Source organism: Palaemon carinicauda, chromosome 36 (assembly GCF_036898095.1).
Source record: "Palaemon carinicauda isolate YSFRI2023 chromosome 36, ASM3689809v2, whole genome shotgun sequence".
Classification (NCBI taxonomy): domain Eukaryota; kingdom Metazoa; phylum Arthropoda; class Malacostraca; order Decapoda; family Palaemonidae; genus Palaemon; species Palaemon carinicauda.
In genome coordinates this window covers 75379356-75402498 of record NC_090760.1, presented here as the reverse complement: position 1 = coordinate 75402498, position 23143 = coordinate 75379356, and the positions used below count along the sequence as shown (strand labels likewise).

The 23143-nt window shown below is 38.8% G+C and overlaps 1 protein-coding gene across 1 annotated transcript in view; it reads left to right on the top strand.

Moving 5' to 3' along the window:
* The window catches only part of LOC137628917 (potassium channel subfamily T member 2-like), a 671513-nt gene that overhangs the window by 593093 nt on the left and 55277 nt on the right, over positions 1–23143 (top strand). The window contains 3 exon segments of the mRNA XM_068360201.1: positions 1479–1613; positions 2521–2695; positions 15944–16069. Of these exon segments, the coding sequence (XP_068216302.1) occupies positions 1479–1613; positions 2521–2695; positions 15944–16069 (436 nt within the window).

Below are 23143 nucleotides of genomic sequence, written 5' to 3'. Positions count from 1 at the left end.
CTCCAATACAGCACTCGACAAGTCTAGTTTTGATTGTGATGCGTTTCAAAACTCTCAACATTTTTAATCCATATTGTGAAATCTAAGAAGACATGTAAGTTTTCGGATAAAGAAAGTCTTTCTGAACTAACTTGCCCTATTTTGAACCCTAACCTAACATTTCAAGTGTGTTCAGTGCTTCTAGTACTCCATTCAGTAAGGGTTCTGGTGGTGCTCAGTGCATTACAGATTTGAAATCCTCTCATAGAACCTAAAGCTCTTTATTTACATTAGACTAGTCTGCTGTAAAAAATCTCACCTTCCCGCAATCCAAGCCGCTCGTTTAGACAACTAGATTGCAAGCCAGATATCTGAGTTGATAGTCCGGATCCTGACATCACGCTGCTCGTTGACGTAAGCATTCTTATTTCAAATGCGGATGGCGTGGCATATCATACGGTTCCTTGTTGAAGTTTCAGAAAAAAAGTAGATCATTTGCATCATGTTTCAGCTGGCACTGTCCATTGTTTGCTTACTTGGGTCACTAGCTGATCACGTGATAACTCTTTAACGGTGTAAGTTTAGGCGCTAGTACATCAACTGCTGAAATGGGTTAGACCCAAGTCTAATGAAAGATTTGAAGGTTAGTTTTCATAATATTGTAGGCCGAGCTTCATAACTCAGTTTTTTGCAGAAATCTCTCTTTGGGAAGTGCTTTTGCAACTCCTCAATAGGGTACCACGTCAGTATTTGCTAAACATTATCTTAAAGAAACCTGGTGTGCTGTAAGTAATTTTGTTTAAGTAATTTGAATGTTCCTGTTTTTTTTTCAATATGGTTTTAATTACACAGTAGAAGTTTATATAAGTAGCTAATTAGGGAATAATATAACATTCAAGGAAACGATGTGAAATTTCATGTCTAAATTTAATTTTTAGAGGATTAGTTACGATAAAAATAGACTACAGGTGAATGTTAATCTTAATTGATTCTATATCTTTCCTTCCACTGGCAACCAATCTCCATCAGTGTGTGGGAGTCAGCAATATGAACGACAGGGAATTTTGATGATAAAATTTGTTATTTTCTATATTTGCTTGATGACTTGTTCATATTCAGCACATGGCCACCTTCCTCCCCACTGACTTATTGTGTCAAGAGGTTAGGGAAAAGTTTCAACTTTGCGACTGAAGACAAAGGCAGTATGGCTCGAGGAAGCCCTTGTTATTGTCACTAACCACTAGATTGTGTCATTACTTTACTAGAAGCCTGAGTCTATTAGAAGGAAAGAAACTGGGAATGTTTTTAGTTTTAGGGAGAAATGTCAATATAACCAAACTTCCAGAGACAAGCAATGAGAACTTAAGGTGAGTATAGAAATACCGGTAATAGATTTTAATAATTAAAATTCCCTTATTTTTATGTACATAGAAAAACCATATAAGATTCAACCAAATTTTGTGGTAGTATAATTTTTATCAATACTTTTTCAATTTCAGTTTAGACGATTTGCTACGAGCAGGGATCAACCTAGCAGAGAATGTAGTTGTGGTCAACAAAGAGCTTAACAATTCTGCTGAGGAAGATACTCTCTCTGACTGTAATACAATTGTCGCCGTCCAAACTATGTTCAAGTATGTGGCGTTTTCTATACTAATATTACTGCAGTTTTTTTTTCAGCTTTTAAAATTAATTCTGTGCATTTAAAAGGGATTTTGACGAAGGAAAAATCTATTTCTTGGCAAGGGACCTGTGTCGCCCAGTGAAATGCTCCTTAAAGCACCATTTTAAAGGTATATTTACCAGTATTTATACCTTTGAAATGGTGCTTTAAGGAGCATTTCACTGGGCGACACAGGTCCCTCGCCCAGAAATAGATAGAATGCTTGGAATATATCCAGCTTGCTCACCCCTAAAGGGTGTCGGTATTAAAACTGGGGCGAGTGATACCACTACCAGAGATCCCTTTCCAATTAGACTTCTCCCTCCTCAAAATCCCCTGTTGGTATAACTTGAATTAACTTCTAAGGAAAAGTGATAAAGCCTATAGATATGTTACAAGTTTTCAAGTCTTTCTCATTAGAAGGTCTTCAAATTAAAAGCATTCAGAGATACAAACACAAATCCAACTAAAATCATAAATCTCAGATATTGTATCAAAATTTCATAAAGAAATACTGTAATCAAACAATATTATATAATTTAATGCATTAAGCAAGACGACATTTGCAATATGAAACGGGACTATCTCTTGACTTTTCCAGCTGAAAATTGTAGGCATGCGAGTTAGGTGAAGCCTACCCTAGGCCAGAATTTAATAAAATTTGACTAATTTAACTTACAAACATCTTTTTGGAACCTATTTTGTAAGTTGAGGACTTTCTTTTTCGGTATTCATTTTTCTTTTCAAGTTGATAACATAACTGCAGACGCTTTTCTGTCCCGATGAAAGAGATTTTAAATGTACAGTATATGTTTTTTCTTTTAACGTCGGTTCTGTTTTGTCTTTTAACTTTGATTCTCTTTTGTCTTTGAACTTAGGTTCTTCCCAAATATAAAGATCATCACAGAGCTGTCGCAGTCGTCCAACATGCGGTTTATGCAGTTCCGGGCACGGGACACCTATGCCCTCCACCTGTCTAAGATGGAAAAGGTACAAGTCTCCCCACATGACCATATTGCTGGACCTGAGAGGAATAACGAGTCAATCTCACCGGTAACAATCTCGCTGTTGCTATAATTTGTGTTTGGTCTAGTCTCCATGTCGTCCCCAAACCCATCTTAGTCGACCTGACCCAGACCGGGCACGATTAGCAGGCCAGTGTAAAAAATAGCTGGTGTTGCCAGCTTCTCAATTCTCTTCAGTAAGAGCTGCCCCATTTTTACTTACCCCTTAGATATACATAAGATATTGTCTAGCAATAACATCTTAAAACACCCATTCCCCACACCATTAATTATTGCTGATAACATCTAGAATTGATCAGTACAAGTCACTGTTTATAGAACACATCTAGTGCGAGTCCCTTGTTTGAAAACCAACCCCCCCCCCAAACACACAAGACCCAAAGTCCAGCTGTAATCAGAGGATAAGAAGATAGTGTAGACGCATCCATTACCCATATGTATTCAGCGTGGTGGCCTGGTTTACGTTAACCTGAGGTGGAGTATCATGATCTGACCTGATTCCCACAGGGATGGGAAGAAGGGCTCAGGAGAAAGCAAGGCAGTTGTCTGTGAAAACCGCAAAAAAAGTAAACTAAGTCGTGGGTATGATCTCGTGTGACCCCCCCTCCTCTTTCAGATCGTGTGTAGTTGATGTGATATGTGTAGCTGCTGCTGGTGCTGATGCTGCTGCTGCTTGCAGTCGGCTTTGTCCTAGTGGCTGTCATGATGCCTCTTTCTTATTAGAGTTGCTAGAATAATAACCACTCGCTAGTGAAGACATTAGAGAGAAGCATTCTAGTTTGGACGTTGTAGAAAAAAAAAAAGATTTTGAGGGTAGAACTTCAGTTATTGTCAGTCAGTTTTATCAAAGCCTATTGTAAGATTGATGTTGAGTCAAGGATAGAACTGAAGCTTTACTCTGAGATTTTGTCTCGATAATCTGTGTTCCAGCAGTATAACCGTAGAACAGTTTGCCAAAATTTAGTGTTTTACTCTAGACAACATGTGGTTGTTCATATGTTGCCTTGCTATCTATAAATTCAGAGTCCTGTAACTGATATGGCAGCTGGAGGAACACAGTATTGAAAGGCAATTGGGAAGTCCAATAGAAGTAGAACGTGCAATGTGAGGAATACGGCGAGAGTTATCGTAGTAGTCCCAGACAGCTCTCTCCTGCTGGACCATCTTGAACGTGTCCTATGGGGGTCCCTCCCACACCTCAGCTCTTGGGCCAGGATGCATGTGTATATGTGTCTTCAGTCGTATGTTATACTGTTATGTGTTTTTTATGCTTTCTCCCATATTGAGATAACTTGTCATGAAAGGTGATGTCGGCCCACTAAGGTTTCCTCCTCCTTGGAGTGCTTAAGGAATTTGCTATTTTAACATATCACATCACAAGGGGTGTGGAAGACGTACCTATTTCTTGTAGGAATGGTTTTTTTACTATGTGTAGGTGTGCTTTTGTGAGGTGTTTAGGTGTGATAAACTTTATAGTTTATAAAACATAACTAATTTTTAATCAGATACATAGAATCAAAAGAGGATCAACTGTTTGAGAATTTAGCTTAGTTATCCTGTATCATAATCACTCAACCGTGACTTAGTTTTAAGGGTTTGTATATTATGCACATTATGTCCATAGTTGCAAGCTTCGGGACTTGGAACACGTTTAACATAAACTGGTCTATCCTTATAGAATTTGATTCAAGTGCATCTCATTGGACCTAAGTAATGTTTTTGATTTTCAAGAATTTAAAAATAACTCTGCGGTAGAGATGATTTTTTTTTCATTTGGGATTTGATTAAAACCTCACTCCAGGACAAACCTTTAAGAGATATACTGGGGGAAAATTATATTGCCCTTAACTTGAAAAAATTTATGCAGATTATTGGGTTATATCACAGGCTTTAATTAATTTTATTGATTCATATATTTAATCTTTTTAATCTCTTCTTGTTTCACATTTCACTGTTATTGTACGAAAGTGGTCTGCTTGGTTTTATTGGTTGAAATGATACTAAATGGTGTGAGTGTACAGGTATGGTTGATTAATTTGTATTATATAGCACTGATGGGCTTTTGATGCCCCAGTCCAGTACTTGGCGTAAGGCCAACATTTTATAATCTTAATGGCAATCCAATCTCTCAATATAACATACTCATAAGAGCATTTATACTGCCATAGCAAAGATGCTTTTAATTTAATTTAACTTGAGAGGCCGACGAAGTTCTTTTTGCACTTGTAAACAAAATTCACTTCTAAAGGTTGGTAAAGAGCTCTTGTTAATACATGTAATTACTTAGCAGTTGAATCTATTATGTTGTGGAAATTTTTTCAAGTTTTACAAGATTACCTCTGAAATTTAAACAAAATTATTATCAGAATTTTTCACCAGAAAAACACGATTTTTATATTGTAGATAGTATGACAAATTTGGAAGTAATTTGTATTTTTCCTAACGATACAAACCCGTAGCTATTTATAGGGGTATTACTTTTGGCAAAGCTGAAAGACGAGTCATTAGACTTTTTGCGAGGGTTAACCACCCATCCGCTAGTTAGCCTGGGGGAGGGTTAGTAACTACCCCTCTCACTTACACACCTGGGCTGTGAACCTCACTTTGCTTGGAGGTAGGACTTCAAGGAGAACCGGTACTGGCAGGCCAATTTGTATTAAGAAAAATACAAATTACTTAGAAATTTGTCATTTATTCAGTAACTAAAATACAAATCAACACTATTTATAGGGGTTGACTCACCCATTAGGAGGGTGGAAGTCCCTGCCAATCTGGTTTTTTTGGCTTTGACCCGTGTATTCCTCTCTATTTGTGTTAACACATAGTAGGTGGAAACCCTATACCTCGCTAAAACCTTGCTATGCATGGTTTCCGGCCTACTCAAGTTGTGTGTTTGTGATACTAGCAATGTGACTGTCAAGGAAAGAGTTCTTCCGAGTCACAGGAATCGTCGAAGGTCACCAAGACGTACCCAGTAACCCCCTCGATAAGATATGGGGACGTAACAGTATTGACACAATACCAGGTTACACAAGTTAACAATGGTTTACCTGCAGTTGGTTGAGGTTAGCTTTGCAGAGGACCCTGGATGCTGATTTCCCCAAGAGAGGGGAGGATGAAGAAAAGAAAGAGTCAGTCCTTAGTAATCATTCACTCAGACTAAAACCAGGTAACCAATGACCTCAACCTCCTGCTACTTGTCTATCAAGGAGCTTGAGGTGTTATACCAGTTATTATTCAGCCACCACAGGACCAATAAAGAACGTATCAAGTCTCCTGTTGGTTACGTCTTGCAGCTAGTGGGCGGTGAAGGCCATCTTACGCTTCCACACGTCCACTTGTAGAACCTGTGCCATAGAGTAGTTTCGTTTGAGTGCCAGGGACATAGCAATGCCCCTAACATCGTTTGATCTGGTACGACATGTTGTAGGAGCATCTGGATTCAGTGTGAGGTCAATGACCTTGCAGATCCAGGCAGAGATTGTGTTCTTTGTGATCCTCTTCTTGACCTTCCCCGTGCTGATAAAAAGTGTTGACTCTCGGAGCGAGCTCTCATAGTTTCCTTGAGGAAGGGCTTTCAGTTTCTCTTTGACATAGTAACTGTTGATCTGGATCATGGGTGATGCTGTGAAGAACTCCCAGGGTTCGGATTCTTGGATCTGAGCTGCCAAAAACAAGGTCTAGCATTACTTGGCTCATAGTTTTGAGTAAGGGACATTAAGGGCGTCCCTTGGAGTTCGCCGACTTTGCTAAAGCCAACACAAGTGGGAGACCTGTCATCAAGTTCAGGCGATCTCTGCTGCTTGGAGTCCTGGAGAGGTCTCCTTTCAGATTACGGGTCCATAGGCTCAAAACTCCGTATGAGGGGTGATGCCAACGTGGGAGAAAGGTCTGGCAATGGCCTTTCATTGCCGAGACCAAGAAAAGCTTTTCTCCTGAGGATAACAGAGGAACATCCCTAATGCTGGCGTAGTAGTATCGAGAGGAGGGATACCCCTTCTGTGATACCAGCTTACAGTCCACTTATCCTGGATTGACCGAAGCCAAAGATCTATCCAGGTATCCAGACGACTCTCTTTGCAATCTGTTGCGGGAGAAACTCCCTGAGAGAGGAGGAGCTGGATAGTCTTCAAGCGTGAAGTTGCAGCGAAGATACTGCTTTGTGAAAGATTTGTTCACATGAGGTTATTAGAGTCGCTGTGATAGTTCTCTCATTATCTCCGTTGGGAGTTGCAGATGAGTTGACTGGGCATGAAGAGTCTGCTGGGTAAGGCAAATCTCACTGACAAGAGGAGTCTGCTGGGCAAGATGAGTCTTGCTGGCGAGATGAGTCTGATAGCTTGTTCCGGAAGATCAAGGGCAGGGAATGGATGAAACCAATACCCGAATGATCTCTCAGGATCTACGTCAGTAGGTGAGACGAGTATTCTAACGAGACAAGACTGCTGATGATGAGGCCTGCTCTGAAGGGAATGGGCGAACCAATTCCGGTGGAGGAATCCCCCGAAGGGGAGACCAACCAGTAAAAGGAAGATTCTCTCGCTGATGGTAAAGACGGCCAACGTTTTCTGCCGCTGTCAAAGATCCTTCCAGCAAGCAGGAAGATTGATGCATTGTAGCTGGTGGAAGAACGACTTCTTCAGCAGGGGAGTGGATGAATCCCTCTCTTCGCTGGAAGAATCCTCAGAAGGGGACACCAACGGGAGAAGGAAGGACATGATCAACATCTGCTGCCATAGATAGTAACTCTTTCCACAACAGAAGGAAGAATTCCAGCACCTAGAGGCATCCTCTTGGCGCACTCTGTTTCCCATCCCCGAGTTTTAGCCCAAGTTGAAGGTAGACATCAGGCGTTGTATGAGAAACGAGCCGTAGCTCAAAACAGAGTTCACCTTGAAAGGGGGATGGTACATCTTGCCTGCAGGAAAGTTGACCCCCATCTCTGAAAGGTTTAAGAGGCAGTACTGTTTGGACTCTGACCACAGCCTGGAGTCTGAGTGGCACAGAATGCCTCTTCCCTCTTCTTTGATGCACCTAGAGGGAGAAATTAATTCGGGGAAGAACCGAGGAGATTGAATCCCTGGATGAGAAATTCATCTGGCAACCTCCTTATCAGGACAGTCTCTTGCTGAGATCTCATAGAGAACTGGAGGAAAGAAAGATACCTGGCACCGAAGGACCTGAAATCTGGCAGTTCTTGAAGAGGTTGGATTCGACGGATACTGATGCGATGTTATCGAACCTGCGGAAGTTTCTGCAGGCTGATGACCATGTCTATAGATATCCGTATTCAATATGACAGTCAGGTCTCTTATGAGATTACTCCCATTCTCAAACCGTGGTTAACTTGACATGTCTTGGAGGAGTTCGAGATTGTCAGGATCAGCCAGTCCTTGGAAATCTTCAGAGAAGAGACCGATCTTGTTGGGGAAGATTGACCTTAGGGTAGAAAACCCTTGTGACAACCCTCGTGGCATAGCTAAATTGATGCACCATTCCCCGATATGACAGGCTGAAGACGGATGTCCCGAAAAGGGGAGTAGGAGTATTAGTCCTAGTGGTCAATCCTGTACAGGAAGCCATGGGCTAACTATTTGTATGACCACAAGTCTTCCCCTCATATGACAAGGTTTGAATATCAAACTCATTCCATGAAGAGAGGCTAAGCTAGAGACTTCTGTAAGAAGTAACCGAAGTAGCTCAACGGTATCTTGACAAACTGCTTCTTCCCGTGAGACCGGATGTTATGATCACATCCTAAAGGAAGATGGAAGAGACAAGTAAGTATCTTTTGCGGGTTGGATGTGGACTCTATGTCCTTTGAGAAAAAAATTAGCCGAGTATTTCGAGCACATAGGAGGGGTTTTACAGTTACTGAAAAAACATTTGCTCTAAGATGAGAAAGGTAGATCTTTCTTTCGAATAACTCCGGTTGAAGGGAGAGCTCTGGTTACGGAAGGGAGTCATTTTCCGAGTTCACAATCAAGACTGAGTCTCATGAAGGATTGTGCAAATATGTTTCTACAGCAAAGGATTTCGCAGATGGAGGCTGAAGGTGCTTACATGAAGGTCCGAGGATGTATAGGCTGACGGAGACCGGGAGTACACAAGTTGCCGCCAACCTCTGGTGTTCTAATGGGTCACCCATCCCAAGGTTGACTGGAATTCTAGCAACTAAGTTGCCATAGCTGTCATGTTAGGCAGCACTGAATTCAATCTTCTAAAAATAAGAGAATGAGGGAGGTGGGAACCCCATGGGGTTGTGCCTCCCCAATGCAGGGGGAGGGACAGATTCAAGGGGTCTGCCTCTACAACTGCACCTGAGATTTGATTTGTTGTCAGAAACTGCATAACTAGTGCAGTTCCTATCCATGCAAAACTTCTCGCGTGATAGTCCTATACAGTACTATATGTGAAATAAGGGAGGAGGTAGCAGCCAAAGCAGCTACCTGGTCTTTGAGGCACATAGCAGGTAAGCCGTTCTGTAGTAGGAACGAAGTGTAGATGAAGAACATGATGGATGAACACCCGCATGCGAACATGCCGGATTCGATGAAGAACCTGGCAACTTGAATGAGAGTTCTTCGAAGTTCACAGAAGGTGGTGAAAATTTCGGGAACCAAAGAATCCCTATTTGTGAAAAACAAATAAAACCCAAAAGGCGAGAGGGGTATTAAGCGCCAAGGTTAGCCCTCGTGCATTACCCCAGTCATCAATGGAGAGTGCTGGATTAGGTTCCCCGAAGGAAATCTGAGTTAAACTCCTTCAACTCTACATGGGAGGGCTGCCGAAGTAGCGTAAGCCCAAGAGAGAGGTGAAAATACAATCTATATCGTCTTTATGAGAGTACTGTACTCTCTGAAGAGAGACTCTCAGGAGCAGCCCCTTCAGTTCTACATGGGAAGGCTACGGAAGTAGCGTAAGCCCAAGGGAGAAGAGCTAGAAGACAATCTTGAGCTGGCTTAGTGATGAACACAAGGTGACGAGCAGCGAAGGACAAGTAAACGAACGTCAAGTTGACAAACAGAGAGCTGTAGCATGGCAATATGGCAAATGCCGATCGGCGATAGGTAAGAAGCTGAAGATCGTTTAGCCATTGAATCAGCGATTGCCGAGCTGGCGAATTGGAGATCTGACGAATAGGAGAACTGGCAATCAGCGAGCAGGCGATCGGCGTGGTGATCGCGATCGCTGAGCGATTGATGAGCTTGCAATTGCCGAGCTGACAGTTGGTAGGCTGGCCATCGACAAGCTGACGATTGGAGAGCTGCAAATAGGCAAACAGTCGAATGGTCTAGCTGTGAACTGGTGATCGGCAATCGGAGAGCTATAGGTAGGCGATCAGCGAGCGGAGATCTGAGACAACACTCGGCAAGCTGGAGATCAGCAATCACTGAGCTGAAAAACAGCAGTGTGGTTCGACGATTGGTGAATTGGTGATCGCCGAGTTGGCAAGCTGGCGATAGGCGATCGGTGAGCTGGAGATCAGTGATTGGCGAGCTGGAGATCAGCGATTGGCGAGCTGGAGATTACACGATCGGTGAAAGGCGATCAGGCAATCGACAAGTTGGCGATCGGCAAACTACGAGCTGGTAATTGGCAAATGACGAGTTGTCAATCGGCGATTGGCGAGAAGCCAACAGCAGGTTGGGAATCCGGAGATTCAATGGGCGACGGCGAACCACAAACAGCAGTTGGATGGCGAGAGGTTGGAGAGGAGCATTGGACAGGCGAACGGCGAGTCCGAGGAGACTCCGGTGAGACAAGCGAGGGTCGGGAACCAGCGGGTGAACGGCGAGACTGGCAAGACTTGTCAGGCTGATGATATTTTGGTGAAGGTGATGATAGCTGACGATTGGGTGAGCGGCGAGGTCCTTGATGATCCTCCGAATGGGATTGTTCGGCAAAGGTCGACGATGAGCCAAGCAGATGTCTCTTTGCTAAAGACGAAAGAGCGATCTGAGGCGACGAGGAGGACCACGAACTCAGCGAGCTCGGCGGTGATGATGACGATCCTCCACAGGGAAGATTGCTCAGCAGGAAGATCTCTGGAAGGTCTCCGGATGGGGGTCCTCATTCACGAGCGAGAGAGGTGACCATCCCCAGGAGAGACTTGCCTTGGACTTTGCTCCATCCCCAACAGAAGATTTGGCTCTGCATAGGGGGAGTGTAGTCTTTGGCGAAGAAACTGCAAGAGCCGATGAGTTGTAGCTTTCAGCAATTCTCCCCTCAGGCGAGAAGGAAGGTTGCTAGACAGAGATGATGAAGGGAAGTTCTCCCTCGGAAGGGAGAACAGACCAACACCTTGGGAGGATAACTCTCCCTCGGGAGGGAAAGTAGTCCGACCCCTGGACGTGGACTTACAGGCAGAGCTCTTTGCTTCCTATCAACAAGCATTGTTTGTTCAAGGTGAAGGTCTGCAGTGAGCGCTATCTTAGAAAAAATAGCCGGAGCTAGTTCCTCGAAGATAGCGGGCTGATCAGGAGCTGCCACTGGCACAGGGGAAAAGGAAAGTGACAGTGCAGGAACAGCAGATTCCACAAGAACGAGTGGCACGGCCAGATTAGCTGAACAAAGAAGTACGACATCGCTAACCGAGGAACATAAAAACAAATTATGCAAGAAACACTTTCTCGGGAGGAGCACCTAATCTGCGTACGGGAAAGGTGTCCCCTAAGAGAACAGACACAAGTTAAGTACTGCTCACTCCCTTTGCCGGCCGACATCGACGGGAGAAGGAGAGTGGCAGCGTAAAAACTGTAACAAAAAAGAAAAATACTTACAATTAATTTATTCAGCTGACAAAACAGTCTTCTCGGGAGAACCACTCAACACTCCGGTGAGAAGGGGGTTCCCCAAGAGTGAGCAGACAAGCCAAAAGTCATGCACACCCTCCATTGGCAAGAATGGCCATTGGACCATCGCATGAAGGTGTGCGATGTTAAAGCTGAATACAGTAGTTAAATTACAAGCAGTTATTATTTCAACTTAATTAATGAAGAAAACCATTCAGAAATGCAACCTAACTCGCGAAAGGGAAAGGTGTTCCACCACAGAGGATCTGCCGGCCACTTATGTAAAGTGAGTGCCGTTGTTAGTGAGAAAGAGCAAGACCGAGGTCAAACTCTGTGAAAGCCACAAGCAAATTTCCTCTAAGAACAAGTACGGGGGAGGGCGACGGTAACATCCGAATGGAGGAGTATCCAAATGATAACGACTCCCCTGCGGCTGTGGCTTAGTCACTCGGAAGGTCTCCAACTTACGGGTTGTCCGTTGTTCAAGGGTAGAGATCGTAAGTGAAGGTTCCCCACCCTTGAGAACCTGCCACACTATACTGTCACACAAACAGCAATATTCACTGTAACTAAAAACTTAAAATATATATAAAAGCCTTAAGAATGTTTTCATATATATATAAAAAAAAACAAAATTAAGAAAAAATAAGTCATATGGCCAGAAAAGTTGGAGAGGGAAGAGAGACTGTCTCTCTCTACCCAAGCCAAATGTAAAGTGAGGTTCACAGCCAGGGTGTGTGAATGAGAGGGGTAGTTACTACCCCCACCCTCCCGCTAACTAGCGGGTGGGGGGGTAATTCTCGCTAAAAGTCAAGTGGCTCGTCTTTCAGCTTCGCTGAAAGTGATACCCCTATAGATAGCGTTGGTATGCATTTTAGTTACGGAACAGTTATATATTGTGATATTTTCCCTGGTAAAATATAGTAACCATATATTAGTAAAGGTTTACGGTGTTAGCTATTAATCTTTTTATCTTTATAATACTGCACCCTGAATTCATATCTCATTGGAATAAACATTTGTAACTTCAAAGAATTATTGTATATTGCAATTGGTAATTGCTCTTTCATATTCAATTTATTTGAGTTACTGGAATTTGTTAAGAATATGTTAGATGCTACATAAAGAATAATGATGGGAATAGCACTAAGAGACAGAAAAAGAGCAACATGGATACAAGAGCAAACAGAAGTAGAGGATATTCTAATAACATGTAAGAAAAAGGAATACTGTAGACATGTAATGAGAATAACATATTAGATGGACAAAAAGATCAACAGAATGGGTCCCTAGAGACTGGTAACAAAGCAGGAGAAGAAAGAGAATACAATGGATTGACAAGCCAAGGAAATTTGCGGGTATAGACTGGCATAGAAAGACCATAAACAGACACAAGTGGAAGGACATGTCTGAGGCCTTTGTTCTGTAGTGGACTAGCAACGACTGCTGATGATGATGTTAGATACAGGTGTTTTTAGGTTTTCTTTAATTACGTGAACTTCACTTTGTCTTGGAGCTTGTATCTTTGTAAAAACGCTACGAAAAATCGGTTTAGTTCCTGGTAAAGGGCTTACCAATGTACAGCACTCCATTATTTACCATTTCCATTTATGTGAAAATATCAAGTAGCTGATATGCATTGAATGAGGATTTCATCAAGATTCTGGAATATTTAGATTTGGTGCTCACACATTGAATGAAAATTTCATCAAGATTTGAAATGTTCAGACATGGTACTCATACACTGAATGAGAATTTTATAAAGATTCGAAATGTTTAGACATGGTATTCATACACTGAAACAGAATTTCATCAAGATTCAAAATGTTTAGACATGGTACTCGTACATTGAAATGATAATTTCATCAACAATCAAAATGTTTGGACATGATACTCATACACTGAATGAGAATTTCATCAATATTTGAAATGTTTAGACATGATACTCATACACTGAAGGAGAATTTAATCAAGATTTGAAATGTTTAGACATGGTACCCATACACTGAAGGAGAATTTAATCAAGATTTGAAATGTTTAGACATGGTATTTATACACTGAATGAGAATTTAATCAAGATTTGAAATGTTTAGACATGGTATTTATACACTGAATGAGAACTTCATCAAAATGCAAAATTTTTAGACATGTTACTCGTACACTGAATGAGAATTTCATCAACATTGTAAATGTTTGGATATAGTACTCATACACTGAATGAGAATTGAAAGTTTCAAAATGTTTAGACATGGTACTCATACACTGAATGAGAATTTCATCAAGATTTGAAATGTTTAGACATGGTACCCATACACTGAAGGAGAATTTAATCAAGATTTGAAATGTTTAGACATAGTATTCATACACTGAATGAGAATTTCAAGATTTGAAATGTTTAGACATGGTACCCATACACTGAAGGAGAATTTAATAAATATTTGAAATGTTTAGACATGGTATTCATACACTGAATGATCACTTCATCAAGATTCAAAATGTTTAGACTTGTTACTCGTACAGATTTTCATCAACATTGTAAATGTTTGGATATGGTACTCATACACTGACTGAGAATTTCATCAAGATTCGAAAAGTTTAGACATGGTACTCATCCATTGAATGAGAATTACATCAAGAATCAAAAAGTTTAGACATGGTACTCATCCATTGAATGAGAATTACATCAAGATTGTAATTTGTATAGACTACACTATTGTCACATTAAGGATTTGTATTCATAAACCTTTCTCATATGTATATATGAAGGCTGACAAACTGAGACAAAACTAATGTAGTGAATGAGTATGAGAGAGAGGTGATTCTTTGTGAAGGAAGTTAATATAAATTGTGTGTGCTTTCCTTAAGCAGAAGTTTTAAACTGCACCAAGCTTTGAAAGTCTAGACACTGTCTTGAATCAAGAAGAGATGATTATAAGTTATCCGGCATCATGTGAATTAAGAAGGATGTGTTAATATTGGTTAGAATGGTTCATAGTATCAAGGCTTTGTAAGCTTAGCTTTTTTTGTGTCCAAAAATGTCAAAGATGTCTGTATTTCTCGACCCCATATTAAAGAGGAATTCTGTCAATTTTATTGAAAAATATTTTTATATTCCTCAAAGGAGAGAAATTACTTATAAGAGGAGGGGTTGTTTTTAACTGATCTTTCAGTAAATTTTCTTGTTAGTCATCAAGATTTAATGTTTCATTTCTTAATTTCATGAAATAATTAGCCAGTTTACAGTCAAGATACATATAACCAAGTTATGGTTAGTGATTTTTTTCAGTGAATATTACCCTTACATTGAAATGTCAATTCTAGATTATATCAAGAATTAATTTGTAAATAAGATCCTTTTATCTGACTATGAAATTTTCATAGCAGAGAATGAACCATGACCTCTTTTGATACAAGAAAAAATTATATGTATCTACACATATATGTTGAGTGTTACAATGTGAGTAAGATTTTAATGTATGTTAAAAGGCTCTGTTTAATGCCATTTCAATTCTATTTTGATCTAGAATCATTTGTGGTACTTAATTAGCTTCACATATATTAGTTTGCGTGTCTGCTCTGACATAACCAAGGCCATGAGTATTGTTGAACAGGAAACTTAGAAGACCTTTTACGTTGTGTGGTAAATAAATCTTGGATTCATAAATTGTGGTAAATGTAATTAGGAAAGATTTAAAATTAAGATATAGTGATCTTGTGTTGTTAATGGAATTTTCATTAGAAACTTGTAATAATTCATAAGTTGTGCGACCATTTTGGATTAAAATCGGAATTTAGTTGCTCGACATGTGCGTGTGTGTGAAGTTACCCCGAAGCAGCAGCGTGATTAAAAACAATCGGTTGGTCTAAGAGTGAATGCTATCCATATAATCATAAAGTTGTTGTTTTAGTTTGTTTCCCAAAATTCATATATTGTTGTTATCTGTTACTTCAAAAGGTGTGTCTCTTACATGCCAGCAATCATTGTATTTTATAGATAAAGTTCAACACACTGAAAATCAGTATCTCTTTTGGTGCCATAGCTTTCAGTATACCGCTGAGTTCCCATTTGGTTTATCCTGAAAATTGTATTTTTTAGTGCCAGTTAAGTTTCTCTCTCTCTCTCTCTCTCTCTCTCTCTCTCTCTCTCTCTCTCTCTCTCTCTCTCTCTCTCTCTCTCTCATATGCTTTTGTAATGCTTTCTAGAGTTAACAAGTGTGGACGGTAAATTTTTATTTCACACGTCATCAAATCAAGGATAAATCTAATTGATAAAAGATATAAGGACATACAATTAATGGCAAAATAATAGTGGAAGTTGCTAAGTAAAATGATTAATAATAGGGCATAAATTGCTGGCCAGTAAGATTTTTTTTTTTTTTTTTTTCGAGATGTTAGACATAGAATTGCATGTACAGAGTGTCTGCATTGGTTGTTTGAGTGTCGGTGGAAGTGGTGTCTGACAGGTGCTGTGTAACCTGCAGGGTAAGCAGCCTCAGGGCCAGGGTGGCCGGCCTTCGTCACGCAGGTCCAGGTCGCGTTCCTTCCGGCGGCGACCTCCGCCGCAGCGACCCACATACTACTCAGAAGTCATTAATCAGCTGGAGCGGGTAACCTTGATGCTGCGTCACTTGCAGCCCACTTACGACGCTTTACTGAATTTTCTTCGGATTTCTTGGCTTTTTCTTATGAGGAATCACGGATTCGCACCCAAGAGGTGTTGGTGTAAGAGCACATCCCTCTCCCAGTGTGGTCCATTGGGCTATACATTATAGTCCTGGCCTATCCTGGCCACATTGCACAGCGGTCCCTGATTTCTCGCTGATTTTAACTATAGCTTTATCAATAACACCCCTGAGGCTTGCTGCATCCCAGCGGTCTGCTTGATGCTTGGTACGGCGAGCTCTAGAGTGACAAATGTCATTTTGAAGTTATGTATACAGTATATACAGTATATATATCCAAATACATAAATATCTCTATTTTCTAACTCGCCCCTATTTTTTTGTAATCTAATCTTGTCAAATGAGAATGGTACACTTAACACTTCCACCTTTTTAATGTTCGCTATTAAACATTGAGAATTTCCTTTTAAGTAAGATTATATTAAAAATGTTCATGAAAGGAGGAGACCTTTGTAATACCCACCCACTCTCCCTGTCTTTTGTCCTGAGAGGTCTGCCCGTCTCTTCATTGCCGGCATGAGCACTAAGCTTTACCGGCCCTGCCTTGTCAGTCACAAATCCAAGAGCACTTATTACCATATCTAAAAAGCTGTAAATTCTCAGTTATAATTACTGGATGCTCATCAATGGACTACTTTAATAATAATCTATAGTATACAGTATTTAGAATAGCAAGTTAAGTACATTACTGTACTTGCTTTTATCCTTCGGAATTTCTCGTTAAAATGTGATAATTCAATTTAGATGTGTAACCAGTATTTATATCTGAATATTTAGTTCAAATAATCTTTTGGCACTTTGTAATTATGAATACTCTTATCTCAGTATAGAAAAGTCTTATATCAAGTGAGGTGTATGTCTGGGATTCTTTTGTACATGATAAATCTTTTGCTTTTTATCTTTAGGTCAGTAAATGTATTCTTAGGGTTCTCTTATATTTGGACACTATAAACAATATGACAATATATGCACCGTTCACCCATTACTCAAGAGGCAGATTAATAACATAATGATTCACATTCAGTTTTTTTCCAGTTAGGTAGATATTTGTAGGGTTTCTCTTTGAACGCCGCCTTAACTCGTGAGTCATCTGCAAATAAATTGAATAAATTAGATCCCTTGTACAGTACTGTAGATATTAGTTGGGACGTTTAATGAGTAGAGAAGAGTTGTAGGAAGTAATTATGCCAAATTCTATTACTTATTGTGAGATTAGCTCAACCATTCATAAATTTATAGAATCCTTTAAATTCTTTGTATGCACACTTATCTTCTGACTATGGAGGTTATTCTTCTTCCTTATGTCTACTGACTGTTATGTTTTGGCTTTCTTCTTTATCATACCAACACAAATTTTACCCTTGACTATTCTGTCGACTATGGATATTCATTAATTTACAGTTTTTATTTTTATTTTTTATAGTTTGTATATGAAAGATATAATTTAATGTTGTTACTGTTCCTAAAACATTCTAGTTTGATTATTTATTACTTCTATTGTAATTTGTTTATATCCTTGTTTCCATTCCTCATTGGGCTATTTTTTCTTTGTTGGAGCCCTTGGGCTTATAGTATCTTGCTATCCCAACTATGGTTATAGCTTACCTTGCAATAATAAGGATTATAGTACAAGCACTGGCATATAAGATATATATCGATTTTATAACCCTAGAACTCCTGAAAAAAGGGGTCGTGCATCCTGAGAAATGGATTGCAGGAAAATTGTTACTTTCAGCACTGTACTATCTATGTAATTTTTAGAATTAATTGTATCTCCATTATTGGTTGTGCTGCATTTACAGTAGTTTTGACTGTGGTCAAATATTTTCAAAATCCTGGAAAGTTATTCTTTGTGCTCTCCCTTTCATTAACATAAATACAGTAAACTTTCAAAACAGCAGAAGTATCTCTCAATCAAACAAAATAAATAAACAGACTCACACAAATCATTTATGTAGAAATGTGTCTGTCGAAGAAGGTACAGGGCTGCAACTGAGAAGCCATTAGGTGTTCGCGCGAGGGTTGTAACCTCTGCATTCCATGCTTTTATCTTTCTCTAGTATATTTGGAAGATTTATATTAGAAAAGGTACAAAGAAGGACTTTTCACCGGCCGTCACAGGCCGCCCCAGAAATAATGTTTTATAATTTCTAATATAGAAGTTTATTTTTGTCTTTAACAAAGTGATATTGATATGTAAGTAGTATTAGAAAGATGAAAGTTGCGAAAAGGGTTTATTGTCTTGTGTTTTCTCATAACAGAAGGGATTTTAATACCTGATAGAATTTGTAATACTCATTTTGGATTAATCTATTAACCTATTAGACAAAGATAGTACTATATATATCCACAGTGATTGAAGTTAGGTATTGAAATTTTGTTATGAAGCCCACAAGTTTTCCATATATATGCAGTACTCTAGTGAAATACTGTATTGTATTTTTTTTTTAGAAATATGTTGTTGAAGCACATAGATAAGAATAGGGTAGGTGAGCAACACTTGCAATCCTTGAAATACCAGGTGTTCATAATTCGATTTATTCAAGAGAGTATACTACAGTACTGATGTTCCTTTTATGCAAGGTATGAACACTGTTATTGGGAGTGGGTGACGTAGCTGAATGTTTTCATTAATTAGACTATTCTTTATTTTCCTTTATAGAACTTTCTAAGTGACCCATATAATCCCAAAACTTAGTATTTTCTTTACTGTATCGGAAGTTTTTAATGTGAGAGCACAAAAAAATTAATTGAATCTTTACTCATGAACATAGCATTATATGAGACAAGTAGGAGGGTGTATAAGAAGCGTTTGCAAAGGTCATATTATTGTTATTATTATAACTAGCTAACCTGCAACCCAAGTTGAAAAGCAGTGTAACAAAAGCCAAATGGCTCCAACATGGAAAATAGCCCCGTGAGGAAAGGAAATAAGGAAACAGAATAGTGTGCCTGAGTGTAATTTCAAGCAAGAATTCAGTTGCCTTAAAGTTAATGCAAAACTTTCTATTAAGCATTGGAAGACTAAAAAATCACTAGAAATGATAATTTGGATACTCTAGCTGCAAGGGAGCTACTGCTATTAAATTGCTGATTTATATATAATTCTGCAGATGAATCTCTTACTTTTGACGACCATTTCATTTCTGTCTATGTGACTGTTTTCAAAACTCCTCTTCTTTTGTTCCTCTTTACTTAGTTTGTTGACTTTTGTTGTCAGTTGTAGGACCCCATGTATAAATATACTGAAGTTTTGTACATTTCTTATGTTGCCTACTACAGTACTTGAATCCCAGATACCTCAATTTATGTTAGTCCCGAGAAGGAAGGTATGAGCATTCATTGAACTGAAAGTGTCATCAGATATTTCCAATCGCTAGATATGTTAAGAGTGACAATTAAAACCTTACGAATGGCGTTGCACACGCTAAAAGCTGGTTTACGCGGTTGAATAGTTCGTTGAACACGGTTAGACAGACAAGTGTTTGATGTGATGTTCGAACGTGTGAATGGGGTATTTGGTTGTCGAACACGTTCGTCGAATGGTGCGAAGAAAGTCTGTTCTCGCTTGACTTTTGTGGGCGGGGCTTCATTGTCCACAAACCTTATGCATTGGTGACTGACTCCACCTCTTCAAACCATTTGACAAGCAGGTTTGGCAACCGGGTTTGACGAACTGTTCGACCATGTAAACCCTGCTTAATGTTGCCGGCAGCCTCTGGCAATGACGGTCCCCTTTCTAGGGATTATTTGGCAGTCGTGGGTCACCCTCTACCTACCACCAGAGGACACAGAAGAGGGTCAGCATGGCTCTGATGCTTTCAGAAATGTTATTCAGTTGTATTCTCAAAAATGACAAATGTCTAATATCTTCGTAAAAATTCATCCTGATTTCTGATTGCAACAGATGGATCCTAGTAGATTGCATGAATTTATTTTGCATGCCATTTTTGTCATTGCATGTTGCTTCATTGATACAAATATATATTTTGTGTGTTTTCCAATTACTTTATAGGTCAATAGTCAATATTGATATTTTTACTGTAATGTTTTATTGTAATGTTTTTTGTGATATGATAGCAAGAAATATATTGCTAGTTATTAGTCTCTATGTGAAAATGTTTTTACAAGGATGTGGATATGAAATTTTCTCTCTGAAATTGAATATAACTTTTCATGAATATATATTATTTAAACTGTGGATCGATAAAGTTCTAGAATTTTATGTTTTAGTTGAAGATAAATATTTTGGTAATTTAAAATTTTTTATTTTTCTATCACTGAAGAATAGGAGAGAGATAAATTGCAGAAGCCAAAGGAGTGGAAGTTTTTAATACCACAAGTACAGACTTTTGCCTTACAAATTCTAGTGGTGTTGATCTTGCATAGACGTATTGCGTAACAAGTTCTTCCGTTGTCAGTTGGTAATGGAAGTATTGATAACGTTGATGATAGTAAATCTTTTATTATGAGATTATACACTATTATTTTACAGATTCCGTATCAACTATTCAAGTTCTCTTGAGTTTTTAATCTGTCACTGTGGACCTTATTAGAAAATGTATAGAAGTAACATTGTTTATTGTATTCACATAAAGGGATTTAGTCAAAATTTATATTGGAGACCATAATACAGTACTAACGACTATTTACATCCAAATGAAAGAACAAAGCACATAACTGTGTCTTCATACTTTATAGAAGAAGAACTAAAATATATTAAGGAAAAAGTATAAAGCTTTCATCAAATGGAAATTCATTTAAATTAAAGAATAAATAGTGATGTCCCAGTGCTTGGCCTTTTTCTGTGAAATTTATAATCTCATCCATGAAAGGTTGATAACTCGTAAAAGGCAAAACAAGTGATGAAATGTGGAAGTATTGAAAACATCGGTGAGAAATAAAAATTTTTATAACTGATGTTTTAAGAAATCATTGTTTTAAAAAAAATTTGGTACATTATTCTCACCATATTAAACATGTTAAATTATTTCAACTTGATAAAGTTAAGGTTATTTTTGTACCAAACTCTAGTTTAAAATTTATGTACCGAATTAGACCAAAAAATTATGAATGGAAATATCTGGAAGCTATTTTAAAATGAACTTCAAACTAGTGTTTTTTATTCTGATATAAGGTGAAATCATTTTTTGGTTTGCGACTGTCTATTCATTTTTCAAGTTTGTGTCGTGGAGTCTCTTTTATTTTTTTGCAAGAACATAGATTCATGTGTCACATTCTGTGTATTGAAGTCTTGATTTCATTGCAGGGATGTATAGATTCATATTTTGCATTTTGTGTAGTGGATTCTTTTTTTTTTTTTCTTCTTCTTTTTTGCAGGGACCTTAAGATTAGTGTGTCTTATTTTGTGTAGCGAAATCTGATTTCTTTTGCTGTAACTTAGAAATTCATGTGTCGCATTCTTGCTGACTCTGGCTTCTTGAGAATAAAAACTTATGACCCTCTCTTTGTAAGGAAAGAGGACTGAGACTTGACATCACAAGGAAGTTTTTGGAAACTGATGTCATGCCGGATACTGTAGCTATAAACTAGTTTGCTTTAGCATACTGTACCTTCTCATTCCTATCTTCCCGTGTTAAGTTGACATAAAGATGTCTGGTGTCACGTCAAGGCGCTGCAATGTTGCTTGAAGAAAACTCGATATCTTGTGTGCGAGCATTGTAGTCTTCTCATTAGCACTAGGAGGAATAAGGATGTGTCATGAAATTGTACCTTCTGGCTTGGTTAAGCCGCTTTTTTATACTGTATCACTTTTACTTGACTTGAAATCTTGGTGTTCATCAATCGCAGAAAATCATTCTTTTCATCATTTTTGGCGTTGACTGATATTACGATGGGATATTTATCCATTGAATTTTTACTCCCACCTAGTTCTTAACCACTTTGTTGATGCTGATCTGGCAAGTTCGTAGCCCTCCATTAGTTTACGTCAAAACTACTTCTTCGGTATTAATATTGAATGGTTCTCCATTATTCAGTCAATTGCAGATGTTGCACCTTTGGATATACAGTACCCAAGTTCGTCAGTTCTTTATTATTGATAGAATTGCAGATAGGTCCATAGCTGTGAATCTTCCTCCATTGGTGCAATTTCATATAAAAAAATTGTGCCATGTCTTGCCATGTTCATTTCTCAGTGACTCTTATCTGACCAAATTGCCTAGTGATAATCATACTGCAGTATAGGGTATACAGTACTATATTTTCACTTGTTAAAAGACCTTACATCTCCGCTCTAGTATTTCACACTGAAGAGGGAAATGAGATGTGAAGTACAGTATATTTTTCTTTCCTTTTTCTACTAGTTTATTGAGCTCTTGCCCCTCACAGATGAATATAATTCATCAGGTCTTAAACTTTTATTAGCTTTTAGTTGGGGCTTCTTTTTTTAGGTACAGTATTATTTTGATTATTTGTAGCTAAGGTAGAAAATTTATGTGAAGCTTACTCTTGCTATGAAGATCTTTGTTCTAGTTTTTAATGTTTTATAAACATAAAAAAAAGTACTGTACATTGTAGGGAAGGGGTTGAAGACATTTGTATTGGCACTAATATTGAAATGTTTATGAAGGAGACCTTTGTAATACCAGCTTTTCTTGTCTTTTGTCTTGAGGGGTTTGCCCGTCTCTTTATTGCTAGCACGAGTAATTAGCGTCAGAAGATCAGATGTATGGATGTGGTGAGGAGGGATATGGGTGAGGTGGACTAGTGAAGAAGATGTAAATATTAGAAACTAATGGGGAATGTTGACTTGAGCGGGCAACCCTGCTATTCAGTGGGACCTATAAAGTCGAAAAAAGAAGATATATATACTGTATATATATATATTTCATTGTTACACAACATTCAGCTTTGTGTGAGCGTGGGTTACATGTAGAAATGTTTTCGTCTTTAGATGCCACATTTTTTTGTGCCTATATGATTTGCTTATAATGACAAGTTAAATGTTGAACTTGAAGAAGACGTTATTGTACTTCC